The sequence below is a fragment of the Talpa occidentalis genome, unplaced genomic scaffold (genome assembly GCF_014898055.3).
Source record: "Talpa occidentalis isolate TD23 unplaced genomic scaffold, MPIMG_talOcc4v2.1 talOcc4.17, whole genome shotgun sequence".
In the NCBI taxonomy this organism is placed as follows: Eukaryota; Metazoa; Chordata; class Mammalia; order Eulipotyphla; family Talpidae; genus Talpa; species Talpa occidentalis.
The window spans coordinates 45,599,615-45,613,641 of NW_023601754.1; the positions used below are offsets into that span (position 1 = coordinate 45,599,615).

At 44.0% G+C, this 14,027-nt stretch overlaps 1 protein-coding gene across 5 annotated transcripts in view; it reads right to left on the reverse strand.

Annotated features, from left to right (window-relative positions):
• ZNF541 (zinc finger protein 541) overlaps positions 1–13,523 on the reverse strand; it is a 37,667-nt gene extending 24,144 nt beyond the window's left edge. For 2 of the 5 annotated variants that reach the window (XM_037516865.1, XM_037516869.2), the window contains exons 1-3: positions 13,494–13,523; positions 12,320–12,465; positions 1,613–2,012 (exon numbers count right to left, since the gene is read on the reverse strand). In XM_037516865.1, the coding sequence (XP_037372762.1) occupies positions 1,613–1,919 (307 nt within the window). In that variant the 5' untranslated portion in view covers positions 1,920–2,012; positions 12,320–12,465; positions 13,494–13,523. The other 3 variants (XM_037516868.1, XM_037516867.2, XM_037516866.2) reach the window with 3 other exon arrangements.
• Positions 13,524–14,027: the final 504 nt, after the last annotated feature.

The following is a 14,027-nucleotide window of genomic DNA, read 5'->3' on the forward strand; positions in this document are numbered from 1 at the left end:
AAAATGTTTTCCAAAAATTGGAAAGGACACTGAAAATAGGCAAACAGAGTTGTCCCAAAAAGCCACTAGATCGTCCCCTGAAAACAGAGTTCTAACACATATGAGTGTGTAAGTGTGTGTACACTCTCCACCAGGGCAGGCTCCCTGGTGAACAGGGTAAGTGTGTCTTGACAATACAGTGGAGCAGCTTTTATTGTAAAGCTGAATGGTCTACCCTTGTAAAGAAAGCAAATAGGTTTTTAAAACTTCGAATAGCACTAACACATCTCTGCAAAACAACCTTTGTGTGGTTTCACCCATGTTTTTAAAAACCTCTGTGTGGGAGCCAAGAGAGGGATTTTTCTTGTTAATTACTTTTATTTTCTAATTTACCCTTCTAATTTGAAAAACCAACATAAACATATGCATCTATATGAATCTGAATTAAGTTAGAGAAGTATAAAGTGACAAAATATAATGTTCAGTTGATTCCTTTCTCTTATAAGATAAACAATTTAAGTTGAAAACAAATTAGGAGAAAGTGAACTAGATTAACGAATCATACATAATATTGAAATTCCTATGAATTTCTCTTCCCGTCAAAATACGCACATATGCACATTACCAGCAATTTTCAGGCAGTTCTTTTGGCCTGGGTTGAGCATCCTGACTTCTGTACCCCGAGGCCTGGCCCAGTGCTTAGGACAGCACAGAAGCTCTGGACACACCCACTGATTCCAGGGTGTCAGATTAGCTATTACCCCCACAAGGCGACAAGGCTAATGACTTTTATTATTTTTTTTAAATTATAAATTTTATTGTTATATTCCCCATACAATTACAACCCTCTTATTTTGACCCCAAGCCCTCCTTTTCCCACCCGGCTAATGACTTTTCTAGTACATCTTGTGTGGAGTGGGGGAGTCGTCGAAGGTTTTTCTTTCTAGCAAGTGCTCAGGATGTTTCTTGAGCTGCCTGTACCAATTAAGGTTAATATCTGTTTTGCAGGGTTGTTTCACATGTGGCTTTCCATGCACGTGGTGTGGTTATAAATACCAGACTGTTCTGGCTCAGTCAACCCCCTTAAACAACTTACCAGACAATGTAAGGAGAAAGTAAAAAGAAAAAAAGAAAAAAGAAAAAAATTTATTGTGTGTGGGAAGTCTGAAGGCAAACTAAACGGATATCAAGTTCTTCACCTGCTCCACCCTTTGTCCCCTCGCTCCTCTACTGCTGAAGAGAAAGACCTGGCACTGAATCAACGCAACATCTGAGATTAATTCTAACAATTTTGTTTAAAAACTCCTCGTTTGCCCAGTGCTGGAAATGTGAAGAGATTGTGAGGTGTGGGTAATAACAATACCTCCATCAACTCAAAGGCCTACCCACATCCCACAAAAGATTAGAATATCCCCAAACATCCAAGTTTCCCAACATTTTCCCCGAGGCTCAGGGTTCAGTTTCCTGAACTAGTAAGTTGGGAACAATTCCCAAGTAGGAAAAAAGTGACTGGTCCCTATTCACCTGTGTAAGAGAAACTTTTCCTTAATCGGTCCAAACAGATTCCACCCCTGGTGACCACAGAACTCCCTCTCAACCCTCCAGGCCCTCGGGCTCAGGGAGACAGGCTCACCATGTAAGGAAGTCTGAGACTCCGGATCTGCATACTCCTCCAGCAGCTTCACGGAGTCACTGTCCTTTCCTGAGTACAGGGACAGGGCATCTAAGTTGTCCTCCAGTGCCTCACTAGGCACGTCGGGTGTTGGAAGGCTGGGATCCAGGTCCAAACTACCCAGGCCAGAGTACAGCAGGTCTCGCGTGCTGGGACCCAGGTCCCGGTTGAGGGTGTCGCTGCAGTTGAGCCCCTGGCTCTCAGAAAACGAAGGGAGATGCATCTCTGATGGAAGGGTGCCCTCATCCCCCAAGCTGTACTGGTCCATGGCTTTCTACTGCCAGGTTGTAACCAAGAGCTCTCTCCCGTGGAGCTAGGCTGGGTAAGGAGTCGAGGAAAGTGCTCTTGAGGTTTAGAACTCCTGAAAAGCAATGATGAGGAATCAAAATTATGAGATGGGAATACAGCATGAAGGACAAAAACAGTGGCCTGGAATCAAGCAGATCTGTTCCTGAGACAGTTCTCTGCCGCTCAGCAGCCATGTGACCATGGTAAGTCACTTAAGCTCCAGTAGCCTACCTCCTCATCTGTAAACTGGGCATCAGGGTACCTCCATCATTAGACTTCTAAGGAAGGAATTAAAGGATTTCCCACAACAGTGGGAAGAGGTGGACTGACCTCTTTTCCCAGCCATAAACACATAGACTTATGACAAAAGAACATTTCTAATACATAGCCAAGCTCAAAACAGCGGTAAGACCCCAAGTGCCAGCAACACTGAGAAAACTCAAAGCCAGGCCTATGAACTCAAGTAGTCCCAATGGGAGAGTCAGATTCAGATGCAGAGTCTGGAGCTGTCATCCAATATGATGGCCGCTAGTCCTGTGTGGTCATGAAGCACATGCGACTGGTCCCCAAGTGAGATGTGCTGTGAGTGTGAAGTGCATGCTGGATTTGGAGGACTATGGACAGTAAGAATATGTTTTTACATTGATTACATGTTGAAATGATAATATTAATATTTCAGATAGAGTAGATTAAATATATTAAAATTATTGGCATCTGCCACTTTCCTTTTTAATTAAACAACTAGAAAATTCTAACATATATAGTGGCTCATATCATATTTCCATTAAAGAGCATTACCCTGGAGTCTGGGGTCTGGGGCCATCAAGGGAATATGGCCAGGTGTTCACAGGAAATGGAGACCTGGGACTCTGGAAGAACCATGTCATCTGCAGGAAAACTAAATAAATGGAGAGAAAAACTGCACATAAACCTACAGAAGCATCCCAGCACTAGAAAAAAAAATATATAGGACAATGAGATAACAAAACTTAAAAGACTAGATCACTGTGAGATAAAAATATGTTTCTAACAACAGAAACACAGAGAACCTCTAGAAATGAAAGACATTTAAATTAATTAAAACCCATGGGAAGGGTTAAATATTAAACAGTGCTGAAGAGGAAGAAAATGAACTGGCAGAACAAGCTGAGGAAATCCCCCCAGAATTCAGTACAGAGATAAAGAAATGGAAAATATGAACGAAAAGTTGAGAAAATACAAATGGAGGAGCAAATGCAAAAGTCTAAGATACAGCTTGTGAGAAAAAGGAAAGAACATAAGAGATGGTATCTAAAGAGACAGTGGTGGAGAAATTTCCAACTGCAGAAACACATGAGCCCAGATATAAAGATGTGGGCCTTAAAGACACATGGTTAATAAGACCAAGCTCTACAAGACCAGACAGGGATAAATAAAAATGAATTCACCCCCCGATACAATCAGACAACTGCAGAACACTGAAGACAAAGAGAAAACCCTAAAAACCTCTAGAAAGAAGAGGGAGATGGTATACAAAGAAATGATAACTAGCCTGATGGCAAACATCTCACAGAAATGAGGTTAGAAGAGCAGAATAACACCAGCAGCAGATGAAGGAAAGGCAGGAATCAACACAAAACTCAACACTCAGGAAAACTAGTATTCCAGAAGGAGCAATACAGATGTTGGCAAGGCCTAAAGAGATTACTGGTGCCAAGAAATTAGATAACTTAGATACAAATTCTGAGAAAGATACCAAAGGAGGGAATAAAAAAACACCAAAAAATTGACAGAAAAGGAAACAGACTATCTGAAATACACCTATAAAAAGAATAAAGGTTGGATTAGTAATTTTTAAAAAATTTTTTAAATTATTTATGTATAAGAGCTGGGGTGTAGGCCAGAGGTGCAGGGGGGTTAAAGGATTCACCAGAGACAGAGTGGGGAGCAGAACAGACAGACTGACTGAAATACACTGCTGAGGGGAGCAGCAGGCATAACAGGAGAGGTCTGCTATGCCATGTGGGTCAGGTCCCTGGCCAGGATTGAACTCCAGCTCATGCTGCTGCTGCAGTGGCTGCCAATAGCTTCACAGTGCTGAGACTTAACCTCTTGCACCACCGGGGAGGCCCTGAATTAGAAAACGTCCCATCTGTGCACCACAGAAATACTGAAAATGTCAACTTTATCAGAACTCTGGAAAGGTGCTAAAGGCTCACACCAACCAAGTGAAAGCTTATCAAGAAAAAGGTGAATGAAATTTGATAGGAGAGCTCAGAGGTCTTGTAGCTTACCCCTGCCCTGTTCCCCACTACCTCCTCAGCTCCTCAGTGGGTTGGAAGACAGCAGGAACCCTGTGGGTTCCTGGTGGAGGAGAGAACAGGGATAGGATCCTGTTCTCAGGAACAGGGGTTTGTCTTGACATTGAGCCAGATGATTCCTGAAGTCTAATACAAAGGTCCTGCCTCTATTTTGCCTAACTTAAAATTCTCTCATGGGGAAAAGTAGCTGTAGGGAGGGCATCTGCTGAAAATATCAAAGGGCATAAACCAGTCATTGCTGCTTGGACAGAAAATATTAACTGGGGCAAAAACAGGCAGGAAAGCTGGGGAGGAATAGCTGGAGAGTGAGGTGCTTTGGGGAACAGGGGTTTTGAAAAGCTTTCACACTGGTATTTCTCACAAAGCTTAACAACATGTTAACATTTATTGCAGCAATGAGTTGAAGACCTGTCTCCACAAAACCTGCACACAAGTCGTTTACAGCAGTTTACTCCTAACTGCTGGAAGCAAATGAGTGTCAACGGAAGAATGGATAAACAAGCTGTAACTGTGGTACATCCATACAATGGAATATCATTCAATGATCAAAAGGAGCTATCAAGCCACAGAAAGACATTGAGGACCTTTAAATGCATATTGCTAAGTGAAAAAAGCCAGTCTGAAAAGGCTGTCTATTATATGATTTGTCACTCTATGAAATTCTGGAAAAGGCAAAACTTAGAGATTGTAAAAAGACCAGTGGTTGTCAAGGTTCTGGGGAAGGGAGAAGGGATAATGAGGTAAATATAGGAAGGGTTTGGGGCAGGAGAGTGAAGCTCTTATGTAAGATATTCTAACAACAGTTACATGAAATCATACAATAGTCGAAAACCACAGAACTATACAACACAAAGAGTGAACCCTAAAGTAAACTGTGGACTTTGGTCAATTACAGAGAGAAAAAGAGAAACCTGCATAGTTCAGGGAATCTAGAAAGCCATGGGCCCAGGGCAGCCACATGCTCAGACAAGACCTGATAAGACACAGTTCTCACCCCTGACCGACCTTCATTCTGTGCAAGTAGGAAGTGAAAAGGAAGGCAGGGTCTGAGTGCTAAAGGCCAGTCCCAGTGCTCAGAACCCAACTGCAAAGACTGGGAGATTGGTGTGTTGTGTTTTGGTTTTGGCTTTTATTTTTTGCTCCAGGCATTTAAGGCATCTGTCAATACACTAGCTTACCACAAAACTAACAGAATGAGACTATACTGACCACACCTGACAAAGAATACCATCTTGATTTTTTTTAAAAAGCTTAGAAAAGCCACTAAACAATTACAATTCATAAAAAGCAGCAACAACAAAGTGAGGGGTGGAGGTGGGGGAGGCATCTAATTGCTGGAGTCGCCATATTATAATATTCAGAATGTCCAGTTTTTCAACAAAAAATTATGAGGCAGCAAAGCATGACCTGTTCACAGGGTCATCCATTGATACAAATGGAATCAAACAACATGTGGCTTTGTATGTCTGGAAACACACAGTATTTTCAAGATTAACCCTGTAGTAGGGTATCCTTTACCGTATTCCTTTTTCATGGATGAGTAAGATGCCACTGTCATCCATTCAGCCATTGAAGGACACTTGTGTTGCTTCCATTTGGGAGACTTCTGTGAATAATTTTGTCAACACCTAGACTTTTGATAATGCTTGATATTATCCTAGTTATCCTTGAATAACTGTGGAGTTTGGGCCTCAACTTCTAGGTGATCAGTTTCTACTGGTTTTATACTTCGTGTTGAGACATATTAGAACAGCTTTCCCTTCCATGTCTGATTCTCACATTGAGTGTCTCTGTACGTAGCCTAGCAAGGGAACTCAAGTTAAAGGTGATGACAGGTTTCAAGATCCTGTACAATTCTGAGATGCAAGTGAGTTTTCAGAATTCAGAATTGGAGGGATTTAGGGAGATGAATCAATGCATATAACATTCTGATTAAACGTCAGTTCTGTGTTGACACCTATCCCTACTTAGAATAAGTGTGATAAGACTGCAAACAGCAACATGTACAGTCAGGTTTGACCACCAAAGCATGCTTGAGACACCTTCACATCCTCAGAACTTTCTGGGTTTCTAAACTGCACAGAAGGGAATGTGGATTTGTATTCTGAGGCAAAATTAGTTTCTCCACCAATTCCAAAATTTCTTCCCCCATGCTGTTGAGAAAGTACCTATATCTTCTTTATCTACCAATAATAAAAAGAAGCAAATAAAGTAGAAAGCACTATTTAAAATAAATATGGGCCTCCCCGGTGGTGCAGTGGTTGAGCGCTGGGTTGCAAAGCTGCCCGCAGCTTCTGCAGCACCAGTTCGATCCCCGGCCGCTAGGCGAGGGTCCCACATGGTGCGCAGACGTCTCCTGCCGCCCGCTACTCCCCTCAGCAGTGTACTTTGGTCCTTCTGCCTGCTCTGCTCCCCGCTCTGGCTCTGGTGAATTCTCTCACCCTCCCGCGCTTCTGACTGTGCCCAGTGCTTGTATAAATAAATAAATAAATCTTTAAAAAAAAAAGCCAATTATTTTTTAAAAAATAAAATAAAATAAAACAAAATAAATATAATGCCTCTGCACAGCATCATATTTGGAACAATTTCCATGTGTTCCTTAAAAGGATGAGTATGTGCAGTTGATAGGTACCATTTTCCTCCTGTGTTAACGAGATCAAGTTTGCAAATTATCGTTCTTCACTAATAGTTTTAAGCGGCTGGTTCTATCAGTTCATAAGAAAGGAATGTGAAATTTTCCCACTTGGTTGTAGATTTCTCTAGTTCTCCTTATAACTTGATACTTTTATTTTTGGTGTATCTGGAGGTTTTGTCATTAGATGCAAACACACTTAGAATGTTTTATAAATTGACCCTTTAATCATTAAAAATAAAATAAAATAAATATAATACAATATTTTATAATGTAAAATACTAAGGATTTTCTGCTTGAGAGGTACGATACTGAGTGTTTCACATGCGCTAATTCACTCGCATGTGAATGCAACAACCCAAAGACAGGTTCTATTGTTATTTCCATTTTACAGCAAAAAGACTTCAGGAGGCTTCCTTGTCCAAAGTCACATATCTAAACAAGTAGCTTTGCGTTGGTGGTATAGTGGTTCACAGCGCTGCCTGCCTAACAAATAGCTGAGCCTGATCTTAAACCCAGATACCTTGACTTCAGAGCTGGCACTCTTACCCACCACACAGAACTGGTTCCCTAGGAATTAAATTGCAGGTTGAACTGCACCAATTAAAACAGAAAACACAGAAGGAGCTCAGTGGGGTCCAGGAGGGACACAGAATGTCTCCAGAGTCCCAAAATGCCAATCACCTGCTTTCCGATGTACTCCCATAGCCCAGGGAACAAACTGCTCCTGTTACCACCTCAGGCAGACCAGCCAAAAAGTCCAAAGGCCATGCTTTGATGTTCACATCTTTTCCCAGATAAGCAAGCAACCCCCTTAACCAATATTGAACTTGGTCTTGTGTCAACAAATAAATTTAATTCAACAAAATTTAGCACCCTCTATGTACAGAGCTCCCTGTAGGTCGGAGTTTGTGGTCCCCTAGGACCTTGGGGACATTCCCAAGGATCCAAAATACTCTTTCCAAGTTTGTGTTTTTACTGTAAAAATAGCCTGGAAGAAGAAAAGCAGACTATCTGGATTACTAGATCACCACCCTATAACCTACCATTACTGTTTGGTTCCAAAGCCAAGGGTAAGTTCATAAATGCATGGTTGTCAGAGAACACCACTTTCTGCCATAGGATAATGAGAAGAGAACAGAGGCAGATTTAGCTCATGATAAAATCTATGGGCTCAAATAAAAGCCAATACTGGGCCTCCCTGGCAGCACAAGGGGTTAAGATGCAATCTATGAAGCTATCTGCAGCCGCTACAGCACGAGTTCAGTCCCCGGCCAGGGAGCTGACCCACATGGCACAGCAGACCTCTCCTGACTTGCCCGCTGCTCCCCTCAGCAGTGTATTTCAGTCAATCTGAATGTTGTCAATCTGTCAGTCTGGTAAATCCTCTCACCCCCCCCCCAACACATATCTGGCATGCATACCAGTTCTTGTATGCATAAATAAATAAATAAATAAATCTTTTTTTTTTTAAAAAAAGCTGACCTCCGCCACCAGCGGCGGCACAGCGGGTTGAGCGCTGCGCTGTGAAGCTGTGCAAAGCCTCTGTAGAGTGGGTTCAATTCCAGGCCGGCCAGGGAGAAACCCACAGAGCGTGGCAGACCTCTCCTGCCTCGCCCGCTGGTCCCCTCAGCAGTGTCTTCCGTCTGTCTGCCTGTTCTGCTCCCTGCTCTCTCTGGTGGATTCTCTCACCTTCCCGCACCTCTGACCTGTACCCCAGTTCTTGCATAAATAAATAAATCTTAAGGAAAAAAAAAAAAGCCAACACACAAGTGATTTTGCTGTAGTTCACCACTGAGAGAATGGATGAGAGAATGGAAACATCACCGGGCCTGCCAGCCCTAAAATGGTACAGTGTGGTACAGTGGGCGAAGAGTTCCAAGGAACAGTTAAGTTTCAGCAAAATAGCATCCCTCTCATTAAATTAATGTTTGTAATTTGAATTTCATGGGCTTTGTTGCTTTGTGTGTATTTAATTTGCAAATAGATTCTGTCTCTTCAGTGGCACAAAAGCTGTAAATTTTAGGAAAGGATGCCTTATTTTACCATCATTTATGCCTGGTTTAATAAAGAATGATTTGTCAGTGCTGGGGGATCCAAAGCAATTTTAATTTTTTCTTTTCAAAAAGACCCATCGTTCTATGGAGGTATGAGGAAAAAGGCATTCTCCTTTGAAATGCTACAACCTGTTCAGAAAGTCACCTGCCATGTAGTTCTAGACCACAGCAGTGAGTCTACAATGAGATAAACTGTCAACTGTGCCACTGTTTGGAGGAAAGGCCCAGAACAATCTCAAAGTCTACCTGGTCTACAAAGGTGGTGTTTTCAGACAGTGGCATTTGTAAATATTTTTCAATTCCTTTTTTATCAAGTTGAAAAATCTGTCAGAGCGCATTTTGACAGAGCATCCGTGTCCAAAAGAACTTTCTGTACTAATGGAAATGGTCTAGATCAGTACAAACTTCTAACTACAAGTGCTAAGGAGTACCTAACAATGCAATGGACACATATGAAAAACTAAACTCTTCATTTTTTAAAATTTTAATTCAATTCAAATTCACACAACTGCAAGTAGCCCATGGCTGCCACACAGGACACCACAGATATACCAATTTCTCACTAACTTAAGGCTTTCCAACCTCTATTTTAAAATCAGGGAGAAAAATAAAACCTTGAAATCTGTCAACATCTAGTTCACATTCTTGCAAAGCAACAACTGGCTGGAGCTGAGCAGCTGAAGCTGCCTTTAGACAGAGTTTATATTCTCCAGTTTGTCACAGTCCCCACTACTCCCTAATCTCCCCGCTTCGCCCCCCCACCCCCCGCCCATCCTGGACACATTTGAGTTTATAATGGTGATTTGTACTGTTCCCCTTGGTTGACCTGTCTTCACGTCTTCACTCAGTTTCACCAAATGAAACCCTTTAAAATGGAGCCTGAGGGCCTCCTTGGTGGTGCAAGGGGCTAAGCACCACACTATGAAGCAAACCACAGCCTCTACAGCACGAGTTCGATCCCCGGCCAGCCAGGGAGCAACCCACATGGCGTGGCAGACCTCTCCTGTCTCGCCCGCTGCTCCCCTCAGCAGTGTATACTTACTTCAGTCAGTCTGCCTGTTCTGTTCCCCACTCTGTCTCTGGTGAATCCTCTCACCCCCACCCCCCGCATCTCTGGCCTGTACCCCAGCTCTTGTATGCATAAATAAAATTTAAAAAATAAATAAATAAATAAATAAAAATAAAATGGAGCCTGAATACCCCTACCCTATGGAGAATATTCTCAACACAACAAAGTTTGATATTACCTCTGAACTCAGATCAGCACTTGTCTGACAAAGCACTTGACACCTGTTTCAACTGTCTTCACGATTTAACTGTCTTTCAGGTTCTTGTATTTCTCCCAGTCTACAAGCTGTAGAGTGGCTGCAACTCTGCCTTTTGTGTCAGTGCTCCACACAGCATCTTTCCTGGCACAGACTTTGATCAAAGAAAGCTCTCAGCTTCCCTGTCATCCATGAGTGACAGGATTCCATTGTGCCACCTTTTTTCTCTTTGAAAAGTCCCCAACCTGTTGTCCTGTCCTGCCAGCTTTTTTTTTTTTTTAACTATAAGTACCACATGCTCAAACTTTCCCTTTTAGCACCCGTGTTGCTGGGGAGAGAGTGTGATCACTTCTCACTAGTATCAGGTTGTTGGGTGCTGGGAGCTAAGAGAGACTTATAGCTGCTACCCTAGCCAGGCAAATTCTTTCCTTATTTTCCCACTCCAAATGGTATTGGAAACTACAGACACTCCTGCCATGTCTAGATAGGGCCATGGCCTCCAGTTCTCAAAGACCTCACTTATCTTCCTGCCTGACTCCTCTAATTATCATTATAAAAATAACAATAGCAGCCAACATTTATGGAGGCTTTATTCTATGCCAGTCACCACCATAGTCACTTAGAAATGATCTCATTTAATTCCCAAATTATATGATCAAGCTTATTTTGCTAAGAGGTAAAGACAGTCCAGAAAAGTTAAATTACTTGCCCAAGCCCCAATGAGACTAATGTCAGAGACTCACATTTAAGCACTCCACCTGCCATGATTCTACCTTTCTGATAGAGACTCCTGCCACCACTCTGCACCTACATTCTTAAGTAGAACAATGAAGGAAGACACCCTTCTCTAGCCATATAACCAAGATATAATTTTAGCCAGAAAATTAACTCATTTCTAATCATACATCAAAACAGATTTAAAGCTTACATTGGTAAAAAGAAAGACATAGAGGAATGAGAAGGCTGGGATTGCAATTTCCAGAGAAAATTCTTACATGGAATTATCTAAAGAAGGAAAAAGAGACACCAAGTTTCTCACTCTAAAAGGTGATCCTGGCAGAAAATGCAAAAAAAAAAAAAAAAAGCATTAAAATCTAGAAAAGCAGTTTTCACAATGAAGTGGACGGGGAGGGAGGAAAACCCTGGGGTACTCAAGAGTCATTCAGGGATCCTTCAAGGTCAAAGTTATTTTCATGCTACTACTCAGATCTTATCTGCCTTTTTCATTCTCAGCAAAACTTTCGAGAGGTTACAGGGTATATCTCAAGAGGCTTGCAGGTATGAGAATCCAGGTTAATGTTGAGAACATAAAACAATGCCACTATTCTCACTGAAACTTTTGTTTTCTGAAATACAGTTTTTTAATAACAGTATCAATGCTATTAATATAGAACAAATCAATGATTGCTCTTTTTAAATGAACTAATAAATATATTTAAAGTATATTAAACTTGTAACACAGCAAATATCTCGGTAGAGTTTACATACACAAACTCTGTGATCTTCAAGCATGCTTAAGTGTAAAGCGTTTCCCAAGATCAAAGTTTAAGAACTGCTGCTCTAAAAGGAAATAGTCCCACATGCCCAAGTGTGTGTGTGTGTCTAACACAGAACTAAGCCTCAATCAAAAATTCCAAGCTGGGGACCAGCAGACATAATGATTACTTTATACATTGCCTTTAAAAATTAAATTCCTTGTCAGCATTTGAAAAGGTTTACATGAAACAGTGTTCTGGTGTCTTTTCAAAAATAACTTCAGTTCTGGCAAGACTAGTTTTGCATTTCCCTGTAGATGCTTGCAATTGTTGGCTTCACCTAGCTGGGGCACACGATCTTTGATCATACTCTCCTCCTTTTCCTGCCCATCTCCCGTGGGTATCTAAGTTGCTACCCTGAACCAAAGAATGAAAAAGTCTTTGCAATAAACGATAAAATATACACCAACCTAGTAAATGTCCACATTCCTCCAGAGAGGTCAACAGAGACCATAAATAATGCTCTTCTTGCCTTTACTTCCCAAAGCAGCTACAGGTATAGTCTCACTATTGGGACAGATATTCTTAGATAGATTAGAAACCCTCTGACAAAGGAGATGTCTTGGGACAGTGCAAAGGGGCAAAACTCACCAGAAAAGCAAGTGAATAAATCTCCCGGGAAGAAGAGGGTTCAATTTAGGCCCCACAAAGAGGGGGGTTCAGGTGACAGATCATTGGGTATTTCCTCTTGGAAGACGTGATGGTAAATTCAAGACACTCATCCAACTTCTTCTGCCCTGAAAGCAGGTGGTGGAAAGGAAGGGGCAGTCAGAACTTGGGTCCCCCCAAAAGGAAGGACACGGGTGTGAAATTGGGGGAGATGGGCAATTTCTGGAAGAAGGAAAAAAGCAATCCTAAACTGGAGGAATCAAGGTGGAGCAAAGGGTTTTGTTGTTAGGGGAAAGTTACTATTTTTCTTGCCTTATTTTCGACCACCCCTCCCTAAGGGATCTGGAGGAGGGTTTTGCTGGGAGAAGCCTCGTTGGGGTGGAACTGGTGATGAAATGGGATTTTTGTTGGCGAGTAAGGGGTTAGGGTTGGAACATTAAGTATTAGACCAGAGAGAAACTGGAAGGACTAAGTTGGTTTGTCCTGAGTGGAAAGATTTTCCAAAAAGGGGGACTTCGAGGTGAGAAGAAAGGATTTTTGCTGGAATGTGATCGAGAACAGAGAAAAAAAAAATCGGGGAAAGAAAAAAGTTTCTTGCTAGAGGAAGTACCTAAAAGGAGGGGGCGAGGGGGTAATCAAGGAAAATAGGAGAGACGTTGGTTTTGCTCGAATATCCGAAAAAGAGACAAAACTGGGTCCCCTAAAATACAACAATTCAGGAGGAAAGAGGATTTTTAGCAGAAGGAGCCTGGAAGGGGAATGCAAGGCCGAGATGCAGAAAGTGCGGAGGTCGGGTAGGGCCCACGGCGCGCGAGCTGGGGAGCTGCGAGGGGGCAGTTGGGGCCTGGGGGGGGGGTAGGAAAGAAAAAGGGGTGCAGCGAACCCCAGGGAGCGTCTTCTCCAAGGGGGAAGGGGTTGCGGGGGTGCAGTGGGGCCCGGAACTGTTGGGGTGCAGAAGGTGCGTGCGTGACGCAGGGTGAGGGGCGCCCGCCGCGCCTGCTGCGCCCCTCGGAAAGGGAGATGGGCACCCTAAAAGGCAAATATATAAACGAATTAGATTTTTTTAAGGGGGGAGGGGTTGAAAATGAGGAAGGGGCAGGAAAGGGGGGGTAGGGAGGAAGGGGAGGGGGCAGGGGCAGCAGCAACCGGGTTTTACCCGCCCCGGGGGCTCGCGCGCCGGGCCTCGAGCCTCGCGCCTCGCGGGCCTCCCAGCGGTCCTCTGCCGGCCCGCACCGCTTGCCGGCCCGGCGCGCACGCGCACGAGCAGCCCCTTCTGCTCCCGGAGCGCCCGGCTCACCCGCGGCGCGGGCGCGCGGGCGTGGCCGCGGGCGGCCCAGAGAGGCCTCGAGCGCTCCTCGAGCCGCCCGGGCTCTCAGCGCGTGCCTCCCGGCCGCGCAGGCTCGGCAGCAATCAGACGAGCGCGGCGGGGCGGAGCCGCTAGGGGGCGGGGCTTGACGCAGTCAGGTGACCGGCGGCCGGCGGGAAGGGAGGCGGTTGGTCGCCATTTTGGGAAGAGGGCGGTTGGGGGCGGGACGGCGTGAAGGCGGAGCCCAGAAGGGGCGGGCGCGGTGGGGAGGGGCGCCCACGACCCGCCGGGAGGCCCTGGGGTCATTGTTTCAGCCGGGCTGCGTCGGAACGCAGCGGGGCCGCCGTCTCGGGTCTGGGGTGCCGAGGGGCGGCGGCGGCGCGT